The 13,564-nt window shown below is 35.8% G+C and overlaps 1 protein-coding gene across 9 annotated transcripts in view; it reads left to right on the top strand.

Moving 5' to 3' along the window:
• Positions 1–13,564, top strand: part of NFIB (nuclear factor I B) — a 238,606-nt gene that overhangs the window by 136,313 nt on the left and 88,729 nt on the right. For all 9 annotated transcript variants that reach the window (XM_037142762.2, XM_037142766.2, XM_037142760.2 and 6 more), the window contains exon 3: positions 725–778. In XM_037142762.2, coding sequence (XP_036998657.1) covers positions 725–778 — 54 coding nt within the window. The remainder of the gene's footprint in view (positions 1–724; positions 779–13,564) is intronic.

Below are 13,564 nucleotides of genomic sequence, written 5' to 3'. Positions count from 1 at the left end.
ACATTCCTTTCTGCAGCATCGATGAAGAATAACGTGGATAGGAAGTTCAGATAGACGGCATCGATCCTCTTCCTCCTTATCTGTAGAGTCTCTCTGTCTGTCACAGAGGGAAATTGAATTGATCCAACAATTTGCTCTCCACAAAGCCATGTTGGTTTCTACCTAGTAATTTGTGCTTTTCTTGGTGTTTGCAAATCGATGGCTATTATGGGATGCAGACAAATCTGGGCCTGAATCCAGTAGGTTGAGAGATTATTGGCATGGGTATGTGTGTATGCACATGAAATCCTAGAAAAATGGACTCTCATTTCTGTGTATGTTAATTATTGATTAAAATCATTTTCAGGTTTTTTAAAGCATGTTTAATTCACTCAGGTTGCATTTTTAGTGGATTTACCTGCTGTATTTTGTATTGCTACTGACAGGCCAAACCTTCAAACCACCTTTCTCACCAGACCTTTTGTTTCAAAAAAGCCTTGCTCTACCCCAGGAATCTTATAGATCTATACTTTTTCCCCCTTTTGACATAGAAATATGTATAGACATTCATCTAGTTTGATAAATAAAATCGTGCTGCTGAAAGGCTTGGGAAAGTATGCTTTATTTAAACACTCAACCTCATTGTTCTACCTAAAAAAAAAAAAAAAATTAAAGTCCTTTTGAGGATTGTGAAATCCTTTCAAAACAAATTAAAAATAAAACATTTTCTGTGATTTCTTTACAGATTCTGGACAATCAGGAAGTCCAAGCCACAATGATCCTGCCAAGAATCCTCCAGGTAAATATGCGTTCCAGGACGTTTGCAATCTGACATTGTTGAGAACAAAGGTACTACTGTATAGATAAACACCCCATAATTGGTCAGCTGCCTACTCTGTCCTGGCAGGCAGGTATGATCAGGACAAGATGTGATTCTGTTTAGGCCCTTCACCAGGGCAAATACTTCCACATTGGCGTCATCAGTATTTACGTAATCACCAACGTTTTCATTTTTGTTAGTGTTTCTTTGAAAATGAATAGACATGTATTTTACTTGTGTGTCTGTCAGTTCCTAAAAGTCATTGCTGTTGGAAAAGTCAGAACAACTTTTAATCTTTCTTTTAAAATGTACAAGAAAAAGTAAAAATTTCCATACTCTTATTATAGGGGGTTGTGATGGTGGTTGGCTGTGTTTTCAGTGACGGAATTTTCACAAACGAGTTTTTATTTCATAAGCTTTTTACTGGATTCCCAGAATCAGGAAATAATGAAAGTAGGACTTTTCCTTTAGTGTAATGTATGCCAAGTATCCTCTTTATTTTCAGACGTTGTTCCAGTTCTGAAAATGGGCTTTTACAAATTGACTGTCTTCATGGTTTTGTTGCTCCTAAATCTAAACATACAGAATTTTGATAATTGATTTAGGAGGAGTACCTTTTCACATGAGATAAAACTAATACAAGAAGGTTTTTCTAATATTTCAGCATCATAAAAATTTTAATCACATCTGTAACTTTGGTAAAAGAGAGCTCTAACAATAAACTAATAAAAACAACAAACACCAGAGCAAACAAAAAAATTCAAACTAACTACACATTCCCTCTACCTCACCAAGTAATTTACATTTGTATTTTTATGGAAAATAAACCAAAACATTTACAAAAGGTAACAATAAAAGTTTCTTCAGGTAGACTTAATTTTAGGTCCTTAATTATTTGGTTTTCCTTGTCATAACACTTTACTAATGTGAGGCTGAAGAACCCCAAAACTACGAGAAAATATGTCAGACTGGTTTTGTTTTCAATGATGTTGGAAGATGCAGTCAGGAAATACTCGAGTGAAAATGCAAAGTCAAAACAGAATACATTTTCTTTCAGAGTTACTGTATTTTTGTCTTAGAAAAATTATTTTTTTTACAACTCTATTAACTAATGCTGTATCATACAGAATCATATTGTTTAACAAAAATAGTATATGCTTCAAAGATAAAAAGTTGTAATTAAGTATAGGTTTAAAAATGTATACCAAGTTGATTTTTTTTACTTTCATCAAAATCTTTTAAATGTTTACAAATTGATAACAAGCCATTTACAAAACTAAACAATTTTAAATGTAAAATTCAGTTTTTTTACATTTTATGTCCAAGTAATTAGAATCAAAAGGAAAAACTATTTAGAATATAATACATTTTGTCAGAAATTTTCTGAAGTTGAGAGAATTTCATTAGCTTATAATGTCTTTTAAATTTCTTCTTTATAACCAACTAATATTTTCTCTGTGTGGCACGACAGCCAAAAGCGAATTGTATCCAAACATTTTTTTAAAGCTTCCTCACTCATTTTATAAAGAATGAGAAGGGGAAAAACCCTTCACTAGAAAAAGAGTTGATAAGTATTTTAAGTTAGACAGAATAAAGGATATGATTTTTCCATTTGAATGACAGCTTGATTTGAAATTAATAAAGCTGTTATTGTTTGAAGTACATTTCTGAGCATGTACAGAAAGAATTATGCTCACTTGAAATGTTCTTTACTTGAGCTGAATGAATGTTTGAATAGTTATTGTGATGTCAGAATTTGATTTTTCAATATTTGTCAAGGAGCCTGGTCACCTTTTTCTTTTGCTTCATTCAGGGTAGCATCTCTTAATCTATGTTTGCATATAATATGGCAAACACAAACAATCAAATCTACATTTTTTTCTTTTAAATTTTTCTTGGAAATTGAGCTTTTTTGAGAACTATGTTCTAAAACAGGGATGTTGAATATTGTATAAACAAATTATATATTGATTACCAGTTTTCAAGGTTAGAATGTAGTAAAACATATATAATACCAAAATTAAATGGGATATAATTAGAATTTTCTTTGATGATTCAGAAGCATTCTATCATTTCAATATACTTTTTGTATATCATTATATTATCTAATTAACCATAGAGATTATTAAGGGATTGTGTTTGATGAAATTAAGAATTTGTTTTGTAATACCTCGAAGTAAATCAAGCTATTAGGAACATAGATTAGTTTCTAACTTGAAATATGAGAAATCAGAGCTTACTAAGGTTTTTGTAATACAGTTAATTGAAAAAAATTATACCTACTATTAAAAGGTCTTTTCATAAGTATAAGCATGTTTGGTATTTTAGAGTGTCATTTATCATGAGGAGCCCCTTTTCCTCTCTGTATTCTGACCTTGGCTGAAATGTGAAATCTCCAAAGTTGAATTTTAATATCTGCAGAAGGCAGAATCCATTTACGGGCAAATTCAGAATCCACTATCCATAAGCACTGAAACAATCAAATCCCTTTGCTGCTTATAACAAAGAGTTAAACTTTTGAAAAACATCACCTTGATTGCTAAACACTTTCTTATTACTGGCCATTATCCCCTGGGAGATGTGCAACCCATGGCAATTGCTCCCATCTACTCCTGGGCTCATTTCCTAGCAGGTTGGGAAGAGATGGCAAAAATTCAAGCCCTTCTGGAGGTAAAGGCTCTCTGAAATCTATTCCCCAGTCTTTACACGAGGGTGGGATGCTATCCAGTCATCCTGTACATGCAGATTCATATGTCTCCCCACCAACTGGACACGCCCTCTGGCTTGGCTTGTCTCCAGCATTGTACTTGACTGTCTGACATGGAGACCACTCTCTTGCTGATTCCTCTGAACTTCTGAACTTCCAAATTGTAGTGGGCCTTTAGTTTTGAACTTGTCTTTTTTGATTGGAGTAGGTACTCAGCGAGCAAACTAAGCACGGGCGTTCAAAAGCAACACATTTTGGGGAGGAGGGTTACTTGATATTTGTTATTTTTAAAAGCATTTAAGTAGTTTTTATTATTTTAAAATGCACTTAAATAGCCTTTATGGCATTTCCTTATATATTTCTGATTTAGTATTTGTTTTTATTCTGTGTTACCTGGTGGGAATGGGCCCTATAATATTTTCGGGACTAAGGTGCTGTAAAGGTTTGATGGTGCCCAAGAACATGACGTTACTGTGGTCAAAAAGCATGGGGTCACTTCCTTTTCTATAATGCATATTTCCCTTGTTTATGGTAGACACAAAAGTTTTATATCTGTATGGATATTTATTTTGAAGATCAAAATAACCCCTTGTAAGCAGCAGAACTGTAAGAACCCTCTGTCCACACTAGAAAACAATTGTACATCGAATGAGGGTAAAACCATTAATTTATGGCTTAGATTCAGATCTAATTTTATTTTATATTTTTAAGATTTTATTTATTTACTTTTAGAGAGGCAAAGGGAAACATCAATTTGTGAGAGATACAGTGATTGGTTGCCTCTTGCACACCTACAACTGGAGGACCTGGCCTGCAACCCAGGCATGTGCCCTGACTGGGAATTGAACTGGCAACCTTTTGGTTCACAAACCTGAGCTCAATCCACTGAGCCACACCAACCAGGGCTAATTTTATTTTTAATAAGTAAAAACTCCACTGCCACTTTTATGAAATGTGTGATTGGACTATTATTGTTTAATATTAGCTTTGACTTGCTCTCTTATTTTATGTCTCTACATTCGTTAGGCTATGATCTTTTAGATTTCCCAATCTCAGCTATTTTTCTAATGCCGGAATAATTAGTATCAAAGAAGAACAAGGCAGTTTAGAAGTTAGATTTTGTCTCTAAGTCAGGTTGAAGCTGATACCTCATTTTGGAGTTCAGGAAGTCTGGACTTTTGTGATGTGCTCTCACATGGCAGGAAATATAAGAAAGAAACATTAAATCCTAGAACAGTTTTTGCAAATTTTATCATTTTAAATTTGCCAAGTATTCCAAGTATCATTAACCAGAGCTTTCTCACTTGGAATGACTATTCTACTTTTCTTTCTAGGGGGAAGTTTAGTAGGGTATATGTGCCCTTTCGTGAGTTGGCTTTTGCATGTAGTCTGGCAAAACCTCTGGGAACCATTAGGATCATGTATTGGGTGCATATCAAATAGGCAATCTTACATCCCCTCTGGAACAAAAATGGGACCAAGTATAAACAGCTGGAAAAATTAAACAAGGGGTATCTATTAACTGGAGCAGTGTGTTTGCCTTGCACTTAAGAAATCTTTAAGTTATAAAAATTTTGAGGTTGATCTCTCCCAACCCTATTTAATAGACATGAAGAATGAAGCCAACAGAATGTAGCCATGAAACTGTGAAAGCAATGAAATAATTATTAAGAAAATGAGCTCAGCATCTGCAGTTTTAGTTGTTATCTGTTAGGGGCACTAGGGCCCATATTTGCTTAATTCTTCACTTTTTCCCCCAAATTTAGAATTTGGAACAAACATAATATTACTTTCTACTAGTTATAAAAATAACAAGACGTTTTCTTTCTTATTTGTATGTGAAGGCAGATATATATGCCTAGGTCCTGAAGGATCTCATAGAGCATGTTTTATCTTAGGAAGTGGCGTAAGAAAAGAGTTAAAGAAAAGAGAGAAGATACTTTATATTTTTTAAATTCCCAGCCTGTTTACTCCTCAGTTAATAAGTTTATACTCACTCCTTCTCATATCCTCATTTATTGTATCTTCCAAAATCAAGATGTTTTTCTTGGGGAAAAATTCACTATTTCATGATACTTAGAAGTAATTTTAAACTTTGGCACTAAACAATATGCAGCAGACTATAAACAGGCTTTCTATTCATAACGGTATAAATAGAAAGACACTAAAAGGATTGGTTAACTGTGGTAAGACCTGAAGTTGTAGGTAAAGCTTTTAAGTAATTTGAGAATGAAGTCTGTGCAAGTCAGTGCTAAAATCAAAGCATTTTTCCCCCTCACAGATTTTGTTTCAGAAACATTTTTCTTCTTTATCCTCTGAGTTTTTTGAAGGCATCACATTCAGTCAGGTTTTTCAATTTTCAAATTTACGATAGAATTCAGAGTAAAGGAGAGACCGAGGAAAGTGTTTTCTTCACAAATTACCCTTAAAAAGCCAGAAGGGTACATAGCCCTCAGCTATGTATTTCTACAGGCCACATTTTGGGTACTTGTGAATAACCCACTCCTCAAAGGTTAATTTGCATAGCAGTTGGCACCATGCCCAGCCTTTACAATGGTTCCAGCCTAATTATTTGTAATATTTAATTTTGAAAAAAAAAGATAATTTAGTAATATCTTATAGGGTTATGAAAGGAGATTTTTGCATATCTCCCCCAATCACCCACCCTATTAGGCAATGTATATGAACTTTGTGTCCACTGGTTACTGAGTTCTGAATTGAATATTACATTCCAGGAGACAGGGTGTGGGTCACTTTATGTTGAGTCAGCTCAAAATAAGGATAGAGACAGTCATTGGTCCTGGGGAATTGGGAATATAAACCATCCTACACCAAGAACAATAAACAATCTAGAAAGAGCTGTGTATAGATGGATTATTCAGCTAACAGATACTTAATAAGCATCTGTTGTGTGTATGGTATTAGACTAGATGCTACAGAAGATAAAAACATGAGATATACATGAGCCTTGCTCTCCCCAATCTTTTCTGTTGATAAATATATACATTATGTTTTACACGCACACACACAGAGGGCATGGCAAAAGTAGACTCCCAGTTGTTTGTGCGGAGAATAATACATCATTTAATAATAACACAAGAATAAACTGTGTTTCACATGCTCCCAATTGTAAGCCCACTTTTACCCTACCCTGTGTGAGTGTATATGTGTGTGTATGTATGTGTGTGTATGTATGTGTCTAAATATTATTTTAGTGGTACAACTGAAGGGTCATAGGAGTCCAAAGTTGCAAAACACTGTATCCAGTCATTGGAGGGAACATGGTGGTGTAAGAACATGAACTTTGGAATTAAATTGCTCCCTGGATCAAGGCTCCATGTTTTACAATGATCGTGAGGGCCATGCAGTGCCTGAGCAAACCAGACAAGTTGTTTAGAATCTAGTGCAGTCAGTTGTGTCCAGGCCAGCTGTAAGCATCCGATGGGAGAGCACACCTGGCAAGTGGCAGGTGCTTGATGAAGGTGAGGACTTTTCATCCCACTTTCTCTTCCAGCTGGACTGATGGAGAAGACTTCCTGTAGGAAGTGTCTTTGATGTGCAACCAAAGAGAAATGTGTTAAGTTTTTACCTTGCACTCCTCTAAAGAATTAAAATGGCATAGACAATGTTACAAATCAAGATAAAATGCATTAGGTTAGGTTGAAGATTATAAAAAAGAGACAAAAGAAACAGACTTTCTCAAGTCTCAGGGTGAAATAGAATTGTAATTTTTAGATTCTCAGTTTTGTTCTAAGCCTTGTGACATCTAAGGAAATGTGGAATGAAATTTTGTTACAGTTTTTAATAGTGATATCAGAAATAGTACAAATGTGTCATTACAGATTGCTTTTCCGGGCAAGACTTTATCTCTTAGTGCCTTGTATTAACATTGTATAAATATTTTTCCCACTTGCCTTTCCGTGACTGCTTTCTGAAGCCACCAACTCTTCTGTCTCTATTGAAAATTTTTCCTGTTCCTTACTCTTTCTGACCCTCTCCATATATCTTCCTTATTTGATTATTTCTTCCTAACAACTTATTTCTTACCTTGTTTTTTTAAAGCATCTTTGTCCCGCATTCAGATAACCCCCTTTAACCAAGTGTTCCATCTTTCTTTTTTTTCATGACATGACATGAAAGACTCTAAAATTCCTTCTTGACTTTTCCTGCAACTAGGTTTCTGTTCTGACAGAAATTATTTTCATTAAATTTTTACCATCAGAGTCCAGTGGTTCCTTTCCATTTGATTCCTGCGTCCATATTTTGAGCATTAATTTGATTTAGTTAATGATGCTTTATTGAAAACTTTTTCCTTATTTAAAAATTATTTTATTGTAGTAAGAACACTTACCATGAAATCTACCCTGTTAAATTTTAAAGTATATAATATGTCATTGTTGACTATAGTTACAGTCGTGTACAGCAGATCTCTAGAGCGTATTCACCTTGTACAACTGAAACTTTATGTGCATTGAACACATAATTACTAACACATAGTTAGTAACTCCCTATTTCCCCTTGCCCCAACCCCTGGTAACCACCATTCCAGTCTTTGTGTCTACGAATTTGACTGTTTTATGTACCTCCCAAAAGTGGAATCATGCAGTATCTGTTCTGGGACTGGCTTATCTCACTTAACATAATATCCTTAAGGTTCATCTATGTTGTTACATATTACAGAGTTACTTTTTTTTTTGGTAAAGGCAAAATGCTGTTCTACTCTATGTATATACCATCTTTTCTTTATCTGTTCATCTGTTAGTGGGTGTTTTGTTTGTTTCCACCTCCTGGCTCTCGGGAACAGTGCCGCGGTGAACACGGGACTGTGGGTATCTCTTCCAGATCCTCATTTCAGTTGTTCTGGATAAAACTCAAGGAGTGGGGTTAGTTCCGTTCTCAGTTTTTTTAGGAACTTTCATACCGTTTTCTACAGTGGTGACACCATGGTGCACTCCTTCCAGCCGCACGCAAGGATCCCAGTTTCTCCACATCATCCACAGCACAGGTTGACTTGCTTGTCTTTTGATCACAATCCTCCGGACAGGAATGAGATGATAACTCATTTTTTGAGTTGCATTTCCTGATGATTGGTCACAGGGAGCCTTTGAAAATATACCTGTTGGCCATTTATATGTCGCCTGTGGATAAAAGTCCATTTTATTTCAGGTTATTAGTTACTTATTTTTGTTATTGTCATTTGCTATTAAGTTTAGGAACTTCTTATATATTTTGGAGATTAACCCTTATTAGATGTATGGTTTGTAGCCATTTTCTCCCATTGCAGAGGTTGTGCGCTGTTTGTTTCCTTTGCTGCGTAGATGCTTTTTAATTTGATGTGGCCCCACCTGCTTATTTTTGCTTTTGTTGCTTATACTTTTGAAAGCAAGGCCATTTTCTGGTGGTCCAGGAAATTTTCTGTTTTCTTTTCCTTTGGGAATTTTAGGTACAATCATTTTTTAAAATTCATTTTATTGGTGTGACTTAAGTTAGTAAGATCATAGAGGTTTCAAGTGTGAATGTCTATGATATATCATCTGTATATAGCATTGTGTGCTCATCACTGAAAGTCACATCATCTTCTGTCCTCATATATTTGGCCCCCTTTACCCATTAGTCCCCCTCCCCCCACTTTCTTTTCCTTAGTAACCAACTTACTGTTGTCTGTGTCTATCAGTTTCAGCTTTATATCCCACATATGAGAGAAATCATATGGTTCTTAGGTTTTTCAGACTGACTTATTTTGCACAGCATAATATTCTTAAGATCCTTTCATGTTGTCACAAATGGCAGTATTTCATCTTTTTTTACGACTGAGTAGTATTCCATATTATACATTGTACCACATCTTATTTATCCAATCTGCCATCAAAGGACACTTTGATTGTCACCATGTCTTGGCTACTATGAAAAATGCTGCAATGAACATATATACCTTTGCAAATAAATGTTTTCAAGCTTTTTCAGATAGACACCAGGAGAGAGGGTTGCTGGGTCATATGGTAACTGTATTCTAATTTTTTTGAGGAGCTACCACACAGTTTTCCATGGTGGCTGTACCAGGTGACATTCCCACCAGCAGTGAATAAGGGTTCCTTTTTCTCCACAACCTCTCCAACACTTGTTATCATTTGTCTTGTTATATAGGTGTGAGGTGACATCTCATTATAGTTTTGATTTGCATTTCTCTAAGAGCAAAGTTGAGGATCTTTTCATATATCTGTTGGCCATTTGTATGTCTTCAGGTAAGTGTCTGTTCAGATCCTCTGCCCATTTTTTTATTGGATTGTTTGCTTGGTGTTGAGTTGTAAGAGTTCTTTATTGTAAGAGTACTCTATATCCAAGAGTACTTTGGATAGTAACACTTTGTGAGAGCTGTTTTTTTTTTTTTGCAAATATCTTATCCCATTTGATTGGTTGCCTTTTTGTTTTGCTGTCAGTTTCTTTTGCTGCACAAAAACTTTTTAGTTTGAAATAGTCCAATTCATTTATTTTTCCCTTTACTTTCCTTGTCTTTGGGATCAAATTCATATAATGTTCTCTATGATCAAGGTCCATAAGTTTAAACCCTAAACAGCCGAAGCAATCCCGAGAAAATAGAACTAAACTGGAGGTATCATACTACTTGACTTCAAAATATACTACAGAGCTCTGATAATCAAAACAGCATGGTATTGGCAGAAGAAGAGACACAAAAATGAATGAAACAGAATTGAGGGTCTAGAAATAAATCTGCATGCATATGGGCAAAAAATTTTAACAAAAGATCCAAAAACACACAATGGAGAAAAGAAAGCCTCTTCAATAAATGTGCTGGGAAAATTGGAAAGACACATGCAAACGAATGAAACCAGATTATAGGTTGTCCCCATGTATAAAAATTAATTAAAATGGATCAAAGACCTAAGTATAAGACCTGAAATAATAATTTATGGTCACTTTTTGTTATTCCTAGATATGTACCTTTAGAACAGATCTCTGTTCCAGTGTTCCAGATCCATGTGCTCAGTGACTTGTGGGGCCAGTCTTCCTCTGTGTCCCATGACGACTCATTAACATTTCTAAAATTCAATTTATTTCCTTTTCTACCACATTGGAGTTTTTCTCCTTGTAAGATATCTTGGGGCCCCCAGAACCTACCCAGACACACTTGGCTAGAGTAGCTCATGAGTTCCTTCTAAAGGACCTGAACATATTCATTCTCCTCCTCAACATATTCATTCATTGTCTCCTCTTGAAGGTCTCTAGAATCCACTTCCACCTCCCATTTTCCCATGATCATTATTTGGGTTCTACAGTCTATAATTTTTTGCCTCAAATTGTGCAAAATCCTTAAAATTGTCTCTATTCTTTCCTCACTCTTTCTCAGATGCTATATATGAATACACTTCATAAAACACAAATCTGACTTTCTTAAAGGCTCTTGATGGCTTACTCCTTATGAATCTTGTTCTATGTCATGGCTGGAAATGCTGTTCAGATACCAAGTATACCAAATTCCCTTCTTTTTCCTTCTCCCAAGTGACATGTTCTCTTCTTTGCCAGGACTGTCAAATCCACCCTAAACATTTTGTTCATCTTTTCTGTCCAAACTATTCTGTGCATGTTACCGGATTACCCTAGGCAGGGTTGAAGAACTCTGTCTTTATTATGATTGGTGTTTTGCATTGTAAACATTTGTTTTTAAAAATGAGTAACTTACTACTGTAACCCAAGGGTTTTTTTTTTTTTTGCTTGACACACTCTCAGAAGCATTATTTGAGAAAACAGGATGTCAGTACTTAGACATTGATAGCCCAACTTCTCCTCTTTACTTACGAAAACAGTGCAAAGAGGTTAAGTGATTTGCCTAAGGTCTCAATTACTTATTGGCAAATGTAGGTTAAAACTCATTTTTTTTTTGCATGGGTCAAAACATTAAGTTAATAGTAATCCCACTACATCATTATTACTTTTCTCCTTGTCTCCATCCCCTAAAAATAATACAGTTTATTGTGGTGCACTACCTTGTGTTAAAGAGAGAGAAGTTTGGCCTAAGTATTTATGAGTATGCTCTGCTGTGAAAGAGAAAGAAACGAGAAATCTTTCTGTTGAGATTTTTAGCAGGAACAAATCTGGATCTCCTGGCACTCACAGTGGGTGCCATACTGAGTCCCTGGGGGGCAGCTGTGCCAGCTGTAGCTTCTGGGACAAGGGGCAGTGGGTAGCCGGTGAGGAGATGATGGAGGCGAAAACTGAGCGACCCTCGCCTCAGTGGGGATGAACCTGGGGAGGGATGTCAGCTGAGAGATTTGGAGGCCGTGGGATCAGAGCACTGATGAAGGAGAGAGCCTCCTTCTTCCCCAAGTTCTCGCAGTTGCTTGAGCTCAGGAGCCCCCCTCTTGTTCTCTACTCTGATTTTTCTCCAGGACCATGGGCCTTGCATTTATAGGCCGGGGACCCACTTGTTACTCAGTCACAGGAGCAATTTAAACACAGTGAATACTCTTCTTTCACAAATCTATGAGAGAAAGGACTGGTTCTTGGGCTATGGTTAGTTATTCAAATTTTATTTTTCCTTTCCTTTTAACTATATTGCAGAATCTGTGATATCTGAAATGATGTCATAAGGTAACATCAAGTCTAGGTGAAATCTCAGTGTATTAATATAGGCACTTAGTTTCTACAGTGCGAAGCAGCAGAAAACTTCCAAGGGCCCTTGCACTTAAATAGGCTGCAGTTTGTTGCATTTTTAAAAATGCTGCAATAACGTATTTTTAATTTCTTTGTGGAATATTCACATTCTTTAGAGCGGAGGTTAAAAGGCCACGTGGGAAGAAGTCTCAGTCGTAACTACTCATAGGTTATGCTGTGACTGTACCCACTGCTCTGCACAGTTTCTGCTGTTGCTCCTTCACTCACGTGTCTCTGGTTCTTTTTACAAGCCTGTCTGCATCTGAAGTTTCCTTTCAATTTAAATTCTTTTCCCTCTCCGTACTCAGAAGGTCTGCTTTTGCAGCATCTGGCTACAGTTTAATAATGCAAAGCATTTTTTCTCCTCACAGCTGGAAAGCTGGGATTGTTCGATATCACAGATAAGAGTGGACTTGTTCCAGGTTAGTTAAATCACTGAGCTTTGCAGAAGCTAAGCTTGTATTGTCTTTTAAAACTGCACCTGGGGAACCCTCAGTTGCATATTAGAGCATCATGATGGGAAAGAGGGGTCAATTCTATTGTAATATTTTGTAAGTGCAATAAAGTAAAAAAAAATAGCTATCTATGTATCGATTGATCGATCGCTCTACCTACTGACCTACCTACCTGAGTGTTAATGTTTCTACCTCATGGGGTTATAGAATGTGATTTAAAGTTATTAGGCAAATCTACTAAAATCTCATTTCTTCGTTCTTTTTTGTAATTATAAAAGAGTATCAAGATATCTATTAATTTAAAGCAAGTACCTATGGGGGATCATTTGACTCTTGGCTTTGCATAATAATGTCATTGGATGGAAGAAGAACTTAAGAAAAATTCAGGTTTTGGTTTTCGAAGTTATTACAAATCCTTTTGGGTCTTTTGACTTGTATGCTGGTCTTCACGGACCTTGAACTCTTTCATTTCATTTTATATACTACAACTAGGGGCAGATTCCTGTTTTCGCTGAAATATTTGTAATTCCTGATCCCAATAAAGATACTTCCCTATACTTTGAACATATCCATATCCCCATGTCATTCAGGAGGAAGAAAACCACTTAAATTTCAGATTCAAGTTTATTATCATTAAAAATCATCATGTGTACTTGTTAATGACGTGAAACAAACACTGACAAGGTGCATTTATTTTTCACGTATTACATAGTTTCATTTATAGGGTATGTCTGAAACAGGCAAAATCATAAACATAGAAAGTTGATTAGTGGTTGCCAGAGGCTGGGGAGTGAGGGAAATGGGTATGTGACTATTAATGGTACAGGGTTTCTTTTTAAGGTGACTTAAATGTTCGGGAATTAGATATTGGTGATGGTTGTACAGTGTTTTGAATATTCTAAAAACCTCTGAATTGTACATGCTAAAAGGTTA

Source organism: Artibeus jamaicensis, unplaced genomic scaffold (genome assembly GCF_021234435.1).
Source record: "Artibeus jamaicensis isolate MK-2021 breed Jamaican fruit bat unplaced genomic scaffold, CSHL_Jam_final scaffold_1964, whole genome shotgun sequence".
Taxonomy (NCBI): domain Eukaryota; kingdom Metazoa; phylum Chordata; class Mammalia; order Chiroptera; family Phyllostomidae; genus Artibeus; species Artibeus jamaicensis.
The sequence above is the reverse complement of the archived record's forward strand: the minus strand, read 5'-3'. Positions and strand labels throughout refer to the sequence as shown.